Source organism: Manis javanica, chromosome 9, assembly GCF_040802235.1.
Source record: "Manis javanica isolate MJ-LG chromosome 9, MJ_LKY, whole genome shotgun sequence".
NCBI classification, from domain to species: Eukaryota; Metazoa; Chordata; class Mammalia; order Pholidota; family Manidae; genus Manis; species Manis javanica.
The window spans coordinates 36986660-37006916 of NC_133164.1; the positions used below are offsets into that span (position 1 = coordinate 36986660).

A 20257-nucleotide genomic window follows, 5' to 3' on the forward strand; every position below is an offset into this window, starting at 1 on the left:
GATGGTGAAAGGTGAGCCAGTGACTAGTGTTATTATTTAACACTGATCATGGGTATACTGTTACTGCTATTTAAGATGACCCAGAGACTTCAAAGGATAAACGTTTGTTTGTTCTCATTTATAGTAATACTTCTGTGTGTGAGGAAAAGTATGAGTAGTTATAAGTTCAATTATAGCTCCTGATTATCAGTAGCAGTGTCCTAGACTAGGCGATGGCCCCAACCAGGGAAATGCAGTGAAAAATGAGGATCATGTTGAGTATAACGGAAACTTAAAATGTGATTGAGTTTAAATTCACTTCAGGGACTTGCACACTTGGCACAGGAGAACATGGGGTCACTATAGTAAGATAAGGAGCATTCAATCATGTCCTTCAGGGGAGCTAAGATTCTGGTTTTGTGGCTCTTGTCTAAATGCCTAGAACTTTCTCTTGAATGATGTATATGTTTGTACGTGCATATGTGTATATACTTAGACACACAAATACACAGATATATGTGTATTGTTGAACAAATAAGCTGTTTTTAAGTACTGAGAGATAAAAATTATGAAGTCATAGAAGTTCTTTTTCCAATAATGGTATTCTTTTACAATCTTTTGACAAAAAGAGAAAATGCCATATAATATAAAATATAAGAATTTAGAAATCGTATTTCCTTATGATTTTAAAAGCTATTGTTAAGACAGGCTACTATTGAAATCGGATATAAATTGAGAATGTAAATAAAATTCAGGTTTTGGATTTTTACTTGCACATTGATAGTTACAGAGTTTCAGAGAATAATACTGAGTCAGAAAAAAAACCCAAAAAATTGTAAGCAAAAAATAAGAAAGGAAAAGAATACCACATTTTATTCATGGGCTTATTATATGCCAGGTATATTGACTGGCCATTTTGGGAGTGGAAATACTCTTTATACACAGAGCTAATAAAAACCAAGTATCATCTCTATTTTTAAAGGGAAGGAAACAAAACCTCGAAGACTTTCAGTAATCTGACAATGTTTAAATTGGTAGTCATCAATAGAAACAAGATTTAGATTAATATCTTTCTAAATTCAAATCCATCTTTAGTATTTCTAGGCTTATCCAATTCCCCCCCAACCCCCCACCCCCTCTTCACAAAAGTAATGTTATTTTGTTTTTTTGTATGTTTTATCTGTTTCTTAATACATATCTTAGGAAAGGACATTAGAGAACCTAATTCAGTCCTGAGAATGCATGAAAATCCTTCAAACACAGCAAATACATGGTTAATAGGTCCAAACTAAGTACATTTTCACTTTTGATAGCCAACTATGGTGCTGATGATCTGTGACCTATGTGATGCACATTCTGATTATTTCCAAATATTGTCAGGCTGAGAATTTCACATCCTCTCAGTCATTGCCCCATATCAGTTACCAATGGATAAAGAATTAGTTTGAATCTAAGAAGGAGAGGTTAATTAAAAAACTACTGTGCTTCTCTTTGGACTTCTGTCATTCTTGTATTCATTCAACAAATATCTAGTGAATACCTGTTCAGACACTGTGCCAGACCTCGTCCTGATCTTTACAGAGCTGAAGGGCTTCTACAATAGCTGGGAACACAAATATGAAAACAGGTGATATAAAGAAGTGGGTGTGTGGGGTCCATCTATAATTATCCAAAAGACACCTACCACATGTAAATGAGTACAGCTGCTTCTCAACACCCACCAGTTGTTGCCATGTAGTGCTATAAGTCAGCATAACCTGAAATACGTTTTCAGAAGAACACATTTCTAATTTTTATATGAAATCATTCATTTTTAAATATTAGCACAGTTTTTGTTGTTTAAACTATGTGCAGAACAAATACATCCAGCCTATAGCCCAACACTTTGAACTGCATTATCTATAGAGATTATATTGTTGAATATGTTCTTTACCGCTTGATAGCACATTCCTAAGGACTGGGATTTTCTTTGCTTTTGTGGAGTTTAGGAGACACTATAGGGTAACAATTGTATTATAAGGTAGAGAAACTTACTTGCTTAGAAAACCATTGTTGATACCGAGTAAGTGGGAAGTAAAACTCTGAACAAGAAGGAGAGAAGCTATTTATGAGCATTTACTATATCATGGATATGTTGAGTTTTTAATGCCATTTAATGACCCAAGTCAAAGTTGTTACGATATCCATTGTATAAATGAAGAAGATAGCATAGTTAAAGAAGGTGCGTGAAGGTGCATCCTCCAATAAATATATGTTCAGAATAACTGGAATCTTGAGTCAAATATACCTGACTTAAAATGCTAGTGGTTCAAAGTATATTCTTATAAAATACTGTGTAAGGTATTTAACCTTGATGATCCTCAATTTTCTGATTTATACAGGGAACATAATAATTAAAAGCTCCTAGAGCTTCTGTAATATTTAAGATAGCATATGTGATGTTCTTATTGCAGTATGTGATATCTGGTTGGTTTTCAATAAATGGTAGATAACATTATAGCTATTGTTTTGTGCTTAAACCTTCTGTTCTGTTTCCTATATTTCTAGGGGCAGAGGCTGCCAAACAGTTTATTAATGATACTGAATTATAATAAAGCAGAGACAGTGGTTTGTTATCCTCCCACACATTGGTTATTCCTAAGTAGCCATGCCAGGGGCCCAAAGGCCACCAGAACTAGAGCCCATGCTTCTCTGTGGATGCTGAGTCAACTATAGCACCTCTCTCCCAAGCTCCAGTCAGTCAGGTATCAGGTTCCCCCATTAATTCCATTTAGCAAAGAAGCAGCCACTATTTTTAGGACACTATGTATTGAATCATGAATTTCAACCTGGGGAGCACAATTCAGAATTCATGGGTTAACTTTGTCAAGTAACAAGTATGCCTCACTCAGGAAGGCACACCAAAGAGCTATGCCCTGAGCTGAGAACCACTGGTTTTCAAAGAAGCCAATATTCAACCAGAAATGTTGAAAAAACAAGAATGTGTGTTTCATAGTGGTGATTTATATCTTTTTAATTAACTATCTGTATGGTCTTGAATCTGAGAATATATGACAAATAGGGTAGTAATATCATTATAGAACAAAGAATTGTTCATCTTTGTGTCCCAAATTCCTTGCACAGTATATATAAAATAGTGAATACATCATCAGTGCTGGCTAAAAGCTTAGGTTGAATCTGTCTTTCTTGTCTTTGTGTTAGTGTAATAGATGATGATAATGATGATGATGATGATGATAAAGCATCTACTGACAATCACTGAGCACCAGGTCCTACATTAACTGCTTTACATATAGTATTCCTTTGTAATCCTCACAGTGTCCCCAGTACTCAGGTGTTATTTTCATCCTCATTTAACAGGGGAGGAAATGAATGGTTGGAGGGAGAGGTTATGTAGTCAAGGTATTATAGAGCCACGGTTTGAATCTAGGCATTCTGACTCCAGAATGGGCTCATAGTTTCACACTTTGTTGTCCCTCATGAAGAGCAAAGGACTCAAAGGGAGGTTAGAGGTCCTCCTTCAATGATTCCCTTAAGACCCACTTCGACCAAGAAAACTTCTTTAGCATCTGTAATATTGAATCTCCACCCCCTGCCTATAGTGAATATAATAACTGTGCATCTTATTGGGAAGCAGGAGATCAGAAAAACACAGAGACATAAAAACAGGCATAGAGATATATAGATAGATAGTATCTGGTCAGCTAGCTAAGTAGAATAGATATAGTGATCAGTTCCAGAAATAATCACATTTTTGTTAAGTAAACCCTCAGTGCTGTTCTTTAAGTGCCATCCATTCTTCTAAACAAATAAACAGTTGTATTTTAATAAGTAAATTGCAGCCCTGGCCTCATTTAGTACATTAACCACCTTATGAGAATTGATAAGACTGCTTTAAATTTCCTAATGTCCTGCAGCTACTCCTTTTAAAAAACAGCATTCAGTTTTATAGATTTCCTTTAGCAAATTAATGTATTTTTGCATATTGTTTCCTAAGATATTCTACTAATTTGTTCTGTAGTGCTTGTACTATTTCTATGTAGATACTGTTTTTCTTAGACTATGACATTGCCCTGCACCAGCAGCACAGCCCTCTCCTACCTCTGCCTGCCAGGTCTAGAATACATGATTCGCTCAGCAAACATGGATGAGATGGCTACTGATTCTGCCCACATAGCCTGTTCAGACAGACATGCATTTATCTTAAAATCTCAACGAATGTAACAGAATTTTTAAGAAAACCATTTGACACTTAGGAACTATTTGAAACTTCTCAGAGTCCATTTTGGCCAGTGCTTCCTATAGCAGCTATTACTCTACTATCTAATATTTCAACAAATGTACTATAATAATATCAAAACCTCAAATAAAGAAGAATAATTTTTACTTAAGTGTAATATTTTCCTAACAGAGCGAAAAAACCCAGATAGTATAAAAATAGTTTAATGACTTTAAATTGGAAATAATAAAATATAATCCACCAAAGGGAAGTGGAGTTTCACAATAGAATCGATTGCAATGGTCAGAACTTTAAGCAAGATTATAGCATTTTAAGATTCTTTTAGAATCATGCACTTCTCTGATGATCTCAACAAATAGTCTGTGTTTATATGATAGTTACCCAAGCAAACACATTCACTCATTTGTCCATACTTTTTTTTGAGTTTTTACTGAATATAAGTCCCAGGGCTAAATAATATGATAGAGGCTGGGACATAAACATTCCCAACATTAGGGATTGTAATTTTTCTTAGGATGAATTTAGTCCTATTATTTCAACTTTTAACCCTTCAAGCTGTTGTAATTATGACAAATTTTTGATATTAAAGCATTGCAAAGTTTTATTTCTTTTTTGAGGTCTAGAATGTTATCCTAACTCTATCAAAAAGTTACATACACCCATCATATGTGCATTAAAAAAATAGCTAGTAAAACTCTGAATTTTTACTAATACTACTTTGACTAATCTCTCTGGGTGTTAGATCGTTGAGGGTTTTTAGATGAATTATTTTTGAAAAAACAGGGACATGCAGCAAAATCGACAGCAATGAATGCATCTTTTGGATCACTGTGTAAAAAGGTCTTTGCCTGCTTGTCTGTGGGTGTGTATACATGTACAATAGAACACATTTATGTTTTCATTCTGCAAATTAGCATATATGAAAGTAGAAATGATATAATCTCAAAATAGCAGATTATTCTTTCTTAATGTATTACTACTCTGTTAACTAAGTTATGTTTCTTCAATTAATGTGAACTATAGTTGGGATTATGAAGAGATTTTTGAAAGTGATTCTAAATACATGGTCAGAAAAAATAAGAAGAAAACGTTAATATTTTGTCCCCACTTCCTTTTTTCCCTTTATTTGACCAGTCGATCTGTTACAATGAGACAACTAGATGTGCTTGTTTGTTTTTCTCAAGGTGGGTGGGTGGATGGGTGGGGGAGTCAACTGTTTGTATAGTCCACTGATGATGGTTCAGAGGCCCCATATTTTAGAGCATCATAGAATGGAGGGTTTTTCTACATTGAAGGAAGTATAATAATCTCTAGGTCATGAGATTTTTAGGAAGATTCAATGAGTGAATAATTGTGCATTGCTTAGACCAATACCTGGCATATAGCACATGCTCATTCAGTGTTAGGTATTGTATTGTTGTTATCCACAAAATCACAGAACTTGTTTCCAACGTGTTATTAAATATTAGAATTATAAACTTCAAAGTGTCATTTGTATCATCAAGTTACCTAATGCAAATGATAACTTGGCCTAAAAGGCTCATATATTCATATATCATATACATTATTTTACCAGTGAATCACAAAGGTATTTTGCATTATTTTGTTTGTTTGTTTTGGTGTACAAATATGGGGAGATAAATTCAGCATAAAGTCATTGTTCTGAGAGCTGATCAGCTAGAGAATAAAGATGTGTGGGTTCCACTCCCCTCCCCCTGCCCTCCTTCCAATATCCATTTTCTTATTTTATGCTATTAACAGAAATTTCCCACCCCAGAGCACCACACTTTGTTTCCTTTATTCTCCAACACTGCTATTTCTTGTCCTCTGTCCTGTTTCCTCTGTGCTATTTGTGGTTTCCTATCCTTCTGTTCCTTTCTTCCATTCTGGGGTTCCTGAGGATAGAGCAAAAGTGAAGTTCTAGACATATGTATGGCACTTATTTGGTACTTATTTTTGGACAAAGCTGTGGCGCAAATTCCTTTTTTCCCCTCCCTATTTTATAGGATGGGTTGGACAACCTATATGGAAATGGAAATTCTTGTTTTTTTGCACTTGTAAATTGTGCCCTGATGTAAGTTTTACTCAAATAATCTTTATTTCCTCTCCCTGGGGATCCCTCCTACTTCCACTGGCTTCTCTGAAACACTTGACCTCTCCACCCTTTCTCAGACTATGGGCTCCGTCTCTAGGCGGCTGTGCCCTGCAGGCTCCGCAGAGCTGCTTGCTTGCCGTGTCCCTGTGGGCAGCACCATATGGCTATCGCAGCGCATCAGACTCATCCCTGTCTGAAATAGTACAATCTACTCCTCTGCCTTTGTAGCTTGTTTTAGTAAATAGCGTACCAGTTCCTCAAACCAGATGCCTTGAATCCCGCTTCCTTCCTCACCCTCTACCTCCAAATAAGTAATAGAGCTCACTTCTCTGCCCAATATATATCTCATAAATTTATATATTTATAAATATTATTTGTTTTGGTGTACAAATATGGGGAGAGGAATTCACATTTCATATAAGAACTACTAATAAATAAATTGATATATCATTTATAGAAACAACTTACAGCTGAGTGACTTTGTTTACACCACTTATTTCTCTGAGTTTTATTTCTCCATCTACAAAATATGGGCTATAATATCAGCCTTGTGTGTCTACAGTAATTTTTTTTTTGGCTATAGTAAGTTTTAATAGTATCATATAATATCTAACACAGTGCCTGGAACATTTAAAAGACAGCATGAATAATGGTAGCTGTTATCCAGGTATTTCCCAACATAGGGTATTCAATCTTCAAATTAATTTGATCTATTCATCCTGCCTACTAAGATGTTACATAACATGTTACCTAACATGTATTAGGAGAAAGAGGAAAATTGAAAGGTAGATGAAATTTGCCTGCCAAAGCTGTAAAGAAGATGAGATCCTCTTGTTATTTCTTACTGGCTCTTCACTATTTGATATCAGATCCCCCAATTGTTTTGCTTTTCAATGTACTCCTGGCTTTTTAACCTTAATTAACAAGCACTATTCCTAATTCCTGATCATGTGTGGACCCATCTCTCAGAAAGATGGAGACACAAGGATAATTACCGAGTCAGTGGTAATTTCAAACTAGATTAATGCTTTTTTTTCCCTTTATTAATGTGTGCTTCTGTTTACAGACACCTTTGGGGAAGAAAATGGTTTACTCGAAAAGCTGTATGAATGTGTGTTTTCATTGCCAAATATTAATTACCTGCCAATCTTGTAGGTAATTCTTTTGGAACAGTTATCTTTAAGGAATCTTGAAACATTGTCTGCTTCATCTATGCTCTAAGCAGTCTGATTCCTAGTGCTACTGTATCTTCATTTGTGGACATTAGTACAACTCAAAAACAAAGTGAAGGAATAAGATTTCTAATCCCCCAAAGATCTATATCTATCACTTGTTGAGCTTTTAGTTGTATTTTTTATTACTAACTCTTGACATGTTTGTATACGCTGAAGATTTCAATTAAAATAGACAGCAGGATGATATTGAATCAATACTTGTTGTTTTGTATCTAGGGAAAAAGAAGCAATATGAAATATGGAAATCTGAGAGAATGTAACTGCTCTAAGCTCTGCTGTGAGACATACCCTCCTGGCTTGTTAGATAGACAGGATTTTTCGAGCAGAGAATTTGCTGGCTTAAAGAAGCCAACTGCCTGTTTCATTAGTTTCCTATCTTACTCTAGACAGAGTCACTGTTCCAATCATTGAAGTACCAATTCAAGTACTCTTCCATTAAATTTGAGCCAAATGACAACTTATTTTAGAAGTGCTTTGTACAATAACAATATGTAGCTGAACATTGCTTATAGATGAGTAAGTTTGTGATAACTTCACTATTAACTGAGTTCTGCTCTCTTTTTCATTCTTGCTTAGGTTTCCTTTTCATGAGCTTGCCAAGAATGTTAATAATTATTAGTGCTTCTTATAAATACCCAGTGGAGATTCCTCTGAAAGGGAGTCATTCTTAGAAGAGTGGAAAATTTACAAATATAAACTGAAGTACCAGTATAGCAGGAACTGAGTGGGTGGAATCACCAATTTTCATTATGGTAAAGTTGTGGGTTTTTTTCCCTACCGACTAAGGTGTGTATGGAGAGTTCAAACAGTTTAGACCAAAAGAACAATACATTGCTTAAATATATTTAAGGAACTTTCAGAATAAATTATACTAGATCATGGGGCATCTCTTGCAACCAAAATTAGGATGGGAAACCTACCTGCTAAGATTAAATCCCTAGAGAAGAAAATAATATTTTTTCACTTTTAAAATCAAAGTATTTCACTATTTTGTTTCATACAGTGCACCCCACACACTGTCAGCCAGGGATTCAGAAGAACCTGCAGGAAATCTTGTGACAAACATTTAAGGTCAAGTAGATAACATTTTTCTTCTGATTTCCTCTATATTTGCTATTGTTCATTCTGAATTCATTGTTCTCTGAAGACAAGAAGCAGAACAAACACTAACTGTTGGATATTTTGTCTTACTATCTATCTGCAGAATGTTTTGGCTACATGCAGTTCTTCAGATATGGCAGAAAATAGTATTTATGTTTATACATTTTGTGTTTCCTTCTGAACATATTTTCCTACAGACTCATTAAATTTCTTAAATTGCTAATGTATAAGTTTTCCAAATTGGCAGTAATTTCATAGACTGGCAAGGTAAATATCTCCTTTGTTTGAAAAGTTAACTATGAAGAAAAATGGGGATTTTCAGCCAGCTACCAGTAAGTGCTTGTGTCCTTGTTTAAAAGCACATGGCTTCTTTATAGTCATCTGCAGGCAAAGATTCCTACAAAAGGTGTTAATAAGTTCTTGGTATATATATACATAAGTCTCTTGGGCTTCTGCTTCACCAACAGTGAGGAGAGAACTAAAATAATCTGCCCCTTGAGAAAACTGTGTTCATTGCAGGAAAGAAGAATCTGATTGCTTTTTCTTAATGCTTGGAATAAGTTTTATCTCCATTGTTATAGATGTCCAAGTAGGAAGCATTGTATAGTAGATGATTTTCCACAATTTACATATTCCTACTGCTAGCAATATCATCCTTTAATACATGCCTGTAAGGCAGTTCATCAGGACCCTACAAATGATATGCTCAAGGTTCTTTTTAAAGCAGTGTGTTAGGCCTATGAAATAATTAGTTATATATCATTCAAATATGATTGTTTTTACATTTATTCACATGGTTTAATAAACACAGAGAGCATAGTGTTCAGGAAAGCTACTTTCCATTAAGATAAAAAGTCCGTATTAAGGAAAGCTGAAAGTTAAAGAGTGCAGACCATTTTTAATTTTAGACTACTGCAAATATGTGATTACAGTGCACACAATGATTACCTTTTAAGGGTGACTGAGATTTTTGGTCTCCTAAGGCTTTAAGCATAGTCGTTACTACAAACCTTGCGTGTATTTCAGTATTGTAATGTCTTCCGGTGGTTTTGCTTTTAATTCAAAATGTAACAGGCTTCCATGTTTGCCTGTCAGTATTACAGAACTATTCTAGCAGCAGATCCAATTCAAGAGACATAATATTTTGAACACCTACTGTGTGCAAAAACCACGTGAGTCACTGAGCAGGACACACCTGTGAGTAAGGCAGAGGCCCGCCTGCTAACTGCACACTATCTAGGGGGAGAGGCATAGCCTTTATTGGGCTTTTAATTAAAGCCAAATAACTTGAGAGTTAGCAGGCCCAGGGAAACTCAGTTCAGTACACGTTTGTTCTCTCCTCCACCCACCCATTCACTGTCTTTCTTTTCCCATGCAACCTGATTTCTTTCTTTTGGCCTCCTTCCTCTGAGGCTGAGAATATGCATCAGTGTGGGAGTAAATGCCCTGAGTCACTGCACAAGCACATGAAAACAAACAGAAGGATAGGCAGCAAACTCTGCTTTTGGAAGTGCAGCCATGCTCCCCTTCGCTCCTAACAGTGTCACTGCAAGCCCTGAGCATATGGGCAAGGGCTTGTCTTCAGACCCACTTATGGAACATATATAAAATTTACTGTACCTTCCTGGAAAAATGCAGTGCTGGTGAACCATTTGTGAGAGGGATGGATTTATGGAAGGGGAAAAATACGCCCAGTAAAGCTATTAAACACTGGTTTCTATGCCACTTTGAGTTGCTGGATATGAATGAGGAGCACCTGTGTTAGGCCACAAGCTGAGCAAGTGTTTGGATCCTTTTTGAAATAAATTACTTGTCAAGATCTCTTTCAGGAATCAATTTCACTATTTTTATCTTTGGAATCACAGGTTTTTGAGGTTGATGGTCTAGGATAAGGGATGGACAACACATGTAATGACAGAAGTGGCATGAAAATGACTTTTCTATTCCTGAGAAGTGCAATATCAGAAACAGCCATTTCTCAAGTAATTAATCCTTCTGAATTGATTTTTCAGAGAAATCTGGTTCATAAATTGTACTGTACCTTTGTTGGTAGAGAAACTGGTAATATGTTCTACAGCGCTTTGGGATGACTACTATTTAAGTGTCAATCCATACAGGTCCTTAAACCAATCTCCCGACCGGGCATTAGCATTCCCATTTCACTATGCATGATATTTTTAAAATCAAGAGAGTTGGCTTTTAGTATAAGTAGACATACATCAGAACACAAGACCTTGGTGGCGTGCTGTTAGGCCTTGTTTTACTTGAAATGGCATTGTATATTTTCACTAATATGTTTAATTTTACTTAAAGGCATTTTACTTGCTCCTTACTGTATTTATTTGTGAAGCTGTATCAAGAACTTCTAATGGTGAAAATGCACCCCAGTTGACAGGCAGCAAGGGTGGGAAAGAACTAGAACTCTCACAGAAAATACTTCCTGGATGTCCATTTCCAACGAACATAAGGAGGGAGAGTGTTTTGTATATAGCTATATATTTTGCATAGCTTAACCTTTAAAGTGTTGTGTGATTTATTTATATACATGAAATCAAAAAGAAAATGCCACTTTTCTATTGCACATGTCATTTTGGTTAGAGCTATAATTAGAAATACACAACTTGAATATTTAAAGAGTGTTTGTTTTTACTTGGGTGGGATTTGAGGAGGGAAGATAATAGCAAATACGCTTTAACAGGTGCTGCTTAATATTCAACTTGAACATTTCACCTCAGTGGAACCTCTGAGCACCATGGCCTTTTGAGAAAAGTATTAGAGTGGATGTTAAGAAACTTGATTCTAGCTGATTTTGCCACTAGTTAGGTAACTGAGAGGCCATCACTAGACTTGTGTAAGTGCCTCTCCTTCATTCCCCATTAGCACTTCATGTTATGTACATATTATAGCCCATGTGTACATGTGCTTGCTAGGAAGCCATGATAAATTCTTTACATGCACTGCTCTATTTGAAATGTCCTAGACAAATGGTTACTAGATTACATTGCAATGATCTGTTCATGAGTCTAAATCACCTGTGTGACAGAGACCATGTTTTATTGACATATTAGATGCTTAGTCAGGTTTGTTAAACCGAACTTACCTTTTCTTTCTTTCATTTCTCAATTGTTTGGGTTTTTAATCTGTCAAGTAAAATTAAGGTCATTTTTTCTCTTCATCAGGATAAGGAGGGTCTCCTTAAGGTTTTCTCAATTGTTGTTATGTTATGGTATAGTATATTTTGGTATACATTTCCTGTATTATCAAAGAACATTGCTATTTTAATTTTATGTTTATCCCTCAAATGATAAACTTAGACACAGTGAAACATTTCCTCAATACAGTGTTCTTAGTGATAAGCAAAAACATCAATAGTTTCTGAGTTCCGTGAGACGATAAAAGCTTATAATGGAGGCATAGACTTTGCCAAAATAGTGATCTTTACATTAACCATTGTGAACTTGAATTTAGGTCTTTTTAAAAAGCAATGACTTTTTATGTTTCTGTATTTGTTTTTGTGATACAACTATTAATATATTATTAAGCTTTATCAGTTTTATCAAACAAAAAAGTTTGATTAACCAAGATTTGTTAGTCCATCTCTATCTGTTAATCTAAAAACATCTTTTAAGAGTTATTTTCTGATACAGGTTCTGTATCTTAAAGCTGGGTGTAAAATCCATTAGCAGCCCACACTCAGGGCTAATTGCTAGAGTGTAATCTTGGCAACATTTTTATAACTGCTAGTGAAGCCCACATAGCTAAGAGGGTACATTATTTTATAATAATTACATTCTCAGGGGATTTTATTCTTAACCTATTATAATAGCAGGAATAATAGCATGGGCCACTGGCCAAGGATGGAATTATAATCTGTTGAGATGAAGTGTTTTGAACTTTTATTTGGGGTGGACGGGATGAATTACATTTAGTTAAAACACACTTTTTCTCTTTGACAACTAAAACACCCCAGTACCATTAAGGAGGAGGGGAGTGAATAGAAAAGAAGAATAAGAAGAAAATAAAAACAAAAACAAAACACATACCAAAAATTATCAAAGGAAAACAGTTATCAGAATTTGATGAAAACTGTTTTCATGATGCTCTGGAAAGTCAAAATGAGGCTAAGGGTTTATTCTTTCTGAAAAGTAACACTGAAGCATCATATATTCAATTAAATTTTAGAAGGAGTCATGATAAGGACATTAAAAACCTTTCATTATCAATGCTACAGTGTTATAGGTTTTCCAATTTCATGACTAAATAGCATATTTAAAAACTTAGAGTATAGTGACCTTTGAGGTCATTTGAAACATTGTTTTTTTAGTCACAGTACAGCTTTTTCTGTTAATTTTCTTGCTGAGCAGTACCCCTTGCTTTATCAAACAAGAGAGCAAGCGATATAAAGCAGAGATGCAAGGTGGAGAGAAAGACAAAGTTATTGAATGAATGAGAAGAACCAGGTATGGTAAGCTAGATACTTTGAAATAAGAAAGTATCTTAGGCAATGGGGGTCAGGGGGAGGGTGTAGAAGAAAAGACCTTGGGAAGAAATTGTACAATGCACTCTCTACTTTGGCCCAAATGTAGTATTTCTTTAAGGGGTGGCAAGGAATAAAATAGGAAATTTTGGGTCATGTAGAACAATTTAAACTCAGCTGAGAACGTTTACCACAACAGGCATTACAGTTGCTTGTTAGCACTGAAATGATAAGGATGCAGGACAGACAACTCTGTTTCTAAATGTTATTTTACTCAAGGCTTTGCTGAGGCTTCCCCTGCTTCTTGGAGATTTGAGTAAACTTGCTCTGTTAATTGCTTTTATCCTGTGAATGCCTCAATATTCTCCTAAGAATCTCCCAAAGGCTGGTATTTCTGTTGTTGGCTTCATTTCAGCCCTCTATTTGTGTACAATTTCTACTTCGCACTGTATCTTCAGGAATATCAGATTCAGCATCCTCATTTTTCCATTAAAAAACCCATCTACAATAAGTGTTTCCATTTTTTGGTGATTTTGCTGAAGGCTGAGAAGTCATACCCCTAATTTTCTACTTCTCTACTCCCTCCCTTCTATTTTATTGGGAGTAATTACTCCCCCTTCTCTGAAGCCCTGATGAAAACCCACATTCATGCCCTTCAGGGACTCCCCCACCACCTCTAAGAATTTGCTCATTTTCTTAAATTATTTATATTCAGTAAGATTTAGGCACAGCCTTTTCCTATCTCTGAAACTAGTGTAAAGTCAGTAGCCATTGAAAAATCCCAGGATATATTTTAACATCTGCCATTCCACTTAACAATATTCCATTGAAAGAATTTGACTGTTTTAAAAGGGATGGCCTGGAGCAAGCTCAGGGAATTCTCTTGGGTCTAAAGAAATGAGTGAGTTATTGCACTTGGTATATGTGTGTGCATATAGTGTACACAAACACACACTTTCATACATGAAACACACGAATACTTTTGAGATGCACTGAGAATTCCTTGTGGAATTGGCATTTGGGGTATCATAGAGCCATACAAAATGTGATGTGAATTTTGATCTCTTCTTTCTAGCCACACTAGTAATGGAATATTGTTACAAAATGATATTTCTTACCATTTTCTGTAGCCAAAAGGTATTCTTTTATAAATGAGCTTGCTTCCCCCCCCCCATTTTTCCTCCTTTGAATGCAGCTTCAGGATAAAGGATTTTCAGAAATAAGCCCAATTTCTCCCATGAGCTTTGTAGACAATTTTGACTGCCTACCTAGTATTTCTGAGTCCATTCCTCATTCCCAGTAGAAACATGACAGTATTTGGGTTTCTTCCTTGGTCCCAACCCCTGCTCCAGGGCTGGAACTTTGTTTGAAAGAGCTTATTCAGTTAATACAATTTCTCTTTGCCTAGGTTAGGGATGGAGTCACGCAAACTGGTTTAAATTAGTTTGTTGAGCAGTTTCAAGTGGCTTGTTTGAAGTCTCCATGCATTTAAAACAAAGTGTTGAAGCCAGCACAACTCTTCTGTAGGACAACAGGTTATATATACACAATTATGATTGTTATACTGGGAGCCATCGTGTGACCATCAGAGATAGCAAATATATGAAGGAGCAACTTACAGACCACGGATGTATAAAGAAACTAGTCACTGATGGCACTTCTAAACCACGAGATCAACCAATCCTGACACTGGCTTTAACTTTAGACTCTTGTTAGAGGAACCAATACTTATCCATTCATTCTAAGCCATTTCTTCCTTCTTATTAAGCCAGTCCAAACACTTTATTATTTCCAGCTACTGTGTATTTTAATCTCAATATCCCATAGCCCCTGTAATTTTACCACATTATGTTTTACTTAGTGGATGTTTTATCCCTGTATTTGGCACTGCTGCCCACTTTATCACAGAACAGAAATCTGTTTTTCCCCTTCCTCTTCCCTCTCACTTCTTACATCCAATTGATAACTAAGTCTTACTGATTCAAACTTCTATACATCTCTTAAATTCACACAGTCCTCCTGTACCAACTTCAAGTGGCTTGCTTCAATCCTTAATTATTTTTTCCATGGATCTTTTGCAGTACATGCCAACCACTCTCTCATCCTTCCATCTCTTCCACCAACAATCCAATCTCCAAGATTACTCCCAGGGCGAGCTTTCTAAGACAGAAATTGGCATGTCATCTTCCTGCTTAAAATTTGAAGCAATTTCCTATTTGAGGATTAAGTGTAAATTCTTTTTCATGATATATGATTTTCTTCTTTTCTTTTTTATGTATTTCCTAGCTTATAACTATATGAATGCCATGTTCCAATTATACTAATTCCCTAAAATATTCTAAATATGACATTTTTCTAATTTGATGACTTTTTAAATTCACCTTCCTCCACATACTCTCTCTAATTTATAGTATTTGTGTATGGAAAACTCTTTTTTTCATCCCCAAATTGTCAGGGATTAAATTTTGTGTAATTTCTATCCTAACACTCTGTAGGAAGTGTTAGGTCTTTCCCCAGAGTGCTCCAGATGAGGTCAATGTTCACTGGTATTAGAGTGCAACAAGGCAAATTCTAATAATCTTATTTTTTTCTTGTCTGTTTCTCTTCTAAACCCTGAACTCTTGGAGCTCAGCACCATTTGTCATTGTATTTCTGATATTCTCATTGTGCCTGGTACATAGTAGACAAGCAATGTTTGTTTTTGAATGAATGGTGAGAAAGAGAATTGCTAAAGACTAAAGGCTGTCTGTATGTGATGTCAGCCCAGCTTGTTAAAAAGGAAAATTTCTGAGAGTTAATTGTTTTTGTTTGCAATTATCCTTGTGATAACACATGACCAGTTTTATATTTGTTTTGGTCATTTTATTTTGGTTTTCATTTAAATACTTGAGATTGCGCTATAGTTTTATGTTGTTTTTCTGCTCTGGAATGTACTTAGTAACAGGTATAAGGTGGACTTGGCTTAAATAGGAATTATAGACATACAGGAAAACAAAATGGAAATCATATTTTTAACCAAAATAACATATTAAGTAATTTAATATTATGTGAATATATATTCTGTTCAATGTTAGGGGAGACTATAGAACTCAGGGATAAAGTGAACTCAGGAGATATCCTCTATAACTTATTTTGGACAAAGGTACTATAATAATCAGGACAGGCTAGGTTAAAACCACCCAACCCCTCCCAAACCCCAAGATCTCAGAGACTCCATACCACAAAACTTCACTTCTTCCTTGTGCTACAAGCCCCATGCATGACAAAATATCTCCATTCCACATAGTCACTCAGGTATCCAGGCTGACAATATGCACCCAAATGAGAAATGTACTCTCAGGAACATGGGGCTTCCCTGAGAAGGCAGTCCAGGAGCAACTGGGACACTTTGGGAAAGAAACAGACAAGAATTGTGCATGGATTTTTTTGTGGCCCAAACCAGAAGTAACACACTAAATTTTGAGTACCGTTCGGTGGCCAGAACTACTCACATGCCCTTGTTTAATGCCAGGGGACTGAAAACATAAAGGAGCAAATGCTGTTATTAGTGAGCATTTCTTCCTGCCACATTCTTGTGGTATGTATTTCATAGATGGGCCTATAGTGATCCAGTTTTGGAAAAATTAGTGAAATTTGTGTGGTGGCAGGGAAAGAAAGTAACAACCTTTCATTTCTTCTTTCTCGTAAGTAATACTGCTTTTCATTTGAGACTCAAGTTTAGATGTCCTTTCTCTATATATATTTGCATTTGTATTGAATTGCTTATAGAACATTAAATGAAATACAAATAAAAAAATTAAAAGTAATACATCATCCTACTTTCTTCATCACAACTTTTTTATTTCTAATGTACAGTATCCAATTGTGCTTTTTTTGTCATTTTAAAAACTGATTTAATTATTGTTATTATTTTTTCCTTTTTTTATTTTGGTATCATTAATCTACAATTATATGAAGAACATTATGTTTACTAGGCTCCCCCTTTCACCAAGTCCCCCCCCCACATACACCTTCCAGTCACTGTCCATCTGTGTAGTAAGATGCTGTAAGATCACCCAATTGTGTTTTTTAAGTGCAAAAGGGAACATATTGGCTGGTAGTACTGAGAACTTTAGGCATAGCTTATGCTTAACTTCAGGCTTGGCTGTGACCTGTTGTTCAAATAATGTTAGAACGTGGGCTTCCCTTTCATTTCTGAAACTTTCCTCCATTTGGACTTTATTTCTAGGTAGGTTCTTGTCATTTAGTGTTCTCTGGTCTTCTCTACACCCTTCCTGCTCATTAAAAGTGATATTAGGAGGGTGACATTAGTTACTATAGTTAATATCTAAAGGAAGGCCCAACACTTGGTAAATATTGCATATGTATTAGTTATAATAATTTTGTCCACTGTTCCAGGAAAAGTTCTGAAAGAATTCCATTACCCTCACTCAAATCAAATACAAAACCTTAATTAATCAGTGGGATTAGTAGATCACATATTGTCAGTAACCCAGGTCTGTGTCATTTGCAGTTTGGGAGCAGGGAGGGATATGGTCAGCCCTGACATTCTTGAACTGATTGTTGGAAAAGAGGTTACTCTGAAGAGACAGGTCCTGGGAAAGCAAAACAAAGAGACAAACAAAATGCCTATTTTGTTTATGTGTTTATTATCCACATAAATATTAACATTTTGATTTGTAGTTGTTCACATGCATATATAAGGTATACTGATGAATTCTCATTTTCACTTAAAATATAATATCTATCAGTATTTTTATACACTCTTAAAAATTACCAGGTATAATGGGGGGCAGTATTTCAAAATGAATACAGGATTCTTAAATTTTTAAGTCTTGGAGGAGTAGAAATTTCCCTTCTGAAATAAAAATAAATATGTTTATGACTTTGATAGTTAATTATTTAATCAAATAGCAACTTGGTTTTTTTGTATAAATGAATCTTTATTGCTTACCCAAATTACTATAGCCTTTTACCAGTGAAATTTATTATATATTTTTTTATCTCCACCTCTCCTACCTGGCCCCGTTGTGTATGGCAATTTTTTAATCTAAGTTAAACATTTGATAAGCAATTGGTTATTGGAAAACATATTTCAGGTTTTCAGTAAGATTTCAATATTTTTTTCTACAAATAAGTAATATTAATATCATTATTAAGTGCTTCACTGTCATGAAAAAGTGTGGATAATTTGACTAGGTGGTTTTAAATTTTAGACTTGTAATTTCATTAGGAAATGGGACACAATTTGGTTCAAACCTAATTAAATCAGATTTGGGGCATGTGTATGTTTATTAAGTCAACGTGCTGTGTTACTACCTTATGAGCAATTACATTTAAAAAATCAACACTTTGAAAATCATGCCAGGTTGCATTTTCCTAAAATCCTGAACATATATATTCACATGTTAATTACTACTGTTACCTACAGTAATTATGTTTTTAGTCACTTTTTTCTTACTCTTTCGGATCTGTAAATATATTTCAGGTCTTAAAATATCTCTGGAAAATATTTGAAATATATGGTTTTTCATAATGCAATCCATGGTATACTATTTTTACTCCAAAAGTGTTCACCTTAAATTAAAGTTTAATTCATTTTATAATATAAATCCCAAAATAATTTATTTTACTGATAGCCAACATCAAAGGTTATTTCCTCAGACTCTAGGTGAGTTCTTGATTTCAAGTGGAATTTTGTGCAACCTATTTTGTGATTTCTGTGGCTGGTTTAACAGCTGTTTTCATCATTTCCATATAAACTATTATTTATAACTTAATGTCAAGCTCCTAGGCATTCTTTTCTTTAACGGACTATCTCACCGCATATCCTAATATTTACAACCTTCCTGCCATCCTCTTTACCACCACCATCTTTCTATTTCCATTGCAATGATCTTTCCACTGTTTTTATTATCAAAATAATTTTTTCTAAATGCCAGTATTCTTATTGCTTAGAAAGACATTTCCCCATTGGCCAAGAATTGAGGTTTTGGGGTTAACAAACTATTCCTCCACATTCTCAAGCTGGTCTTTTTTTTAAACCAGAAGTTCCCATTAATTTCATCTTGATGAGATACTGAAGTAGAGCGGTAATATATTTTCATTTATGAATTGGAACGATCCTAGACCATGACTCATCTGAGAGTTTCCATTTCTCACTGCTATGCTCTGTGATAATGCTTGTTACCAGGAAGGAACTTTTAAATTTCTGTCATGTGAAAACTACAATATAATTTTCATGAAAGTACTTTCCTGATATCAGATTTATATAACAGAACAAGAATAGTACTGTATACTCAACATAAACCTTAAAATTTCTGTGCGATGGTGCCTACTGATCCCAAATCAAGGTCTCATAATTTTGTGTTTAAACTTTGAATCATAAGAGTTCATAAAGATGGCCATAGTTAATGAACAGCAACAAGAAAAAAAAAAACCTAAGGAATATTTTTAGAATGGAGCATTTATAGTGGCTTTTTGTATCTGTTCACAGAATACCTACAGTAATGCTGCAGAAAGTATAAGTATCTCCAGACTCAGGGTCGACAGTATACATGTGAGTTCAAAAATCATTTCTGTGCAAGCTAAGCAAGTAATATAATTTCATGACTTAACGTTTATAAAGTGAGCATTTTTACTCAATCTGGACTTGAAAGGAGTTAAAAATCTCAAACTTCTCTTGAATTGATTTAGGTTTTTCCCTGCTATGAAACTCCAGCCAGAAAATAGTGTAGGATTTTTTGTGAAGTTTAAGGGGATGTAGTCAGGGATTGAGGGGTACTATAAAGCTGCTTTTAACTAATTCTGTGGGGTAATCTGAAAACTAGATCATCCAGCATAGTATCAGGTATATGTTAAACCCCAGTTTTAATTTTCAACCCGTGATACAGTTTCCTTGGCAGTGATTCATAAATTCTCTTTTCATTCTATGACTGCTGCATGATAATGGCACTTTCTCTGGAGCAGCTCTATCTCTAGTAAGCCTGCTTCTCAGGCCATGAAGCCTTCCATTTACAGAATACCACCCAGTGCAGTCTTAACAGATGCATAGCCTTACTGAAAATGTGCTGGTGCCTCACATCGTTATGCAGGTCCATGGTCATTAAAATTTTATCATATAAACCCTG

The 20257-nt window shown here is 35.2% G+C and overlaps 1 protein-coding gene across 10 annotated transcripts in view; it reads left to right on the top strand.

Moving 5' to 3' along the window:
- Positions 1-20257, top strand: part of PCDH9 (protocadherin 9) — a 904506-nt gene that overhangs the window by 159374 nt on the left and 724875 nt on the right. Inside the window, exon 3 of one of the 10 annotated variants that reach the window (XM_073212536.1) lies at positions 19624-19686. The exons of the other annotated variants lie outside the window; for them this stretch is intronic. Coding sequence (XP_073068637.1) covers positions 19624-19686 — 63 coding nt within the window. The remainder of the gene's footprint in view (positions 1-19623; positions 19687-20257) is intronic. 10 annotated transcript variants of the gene reach the window in all.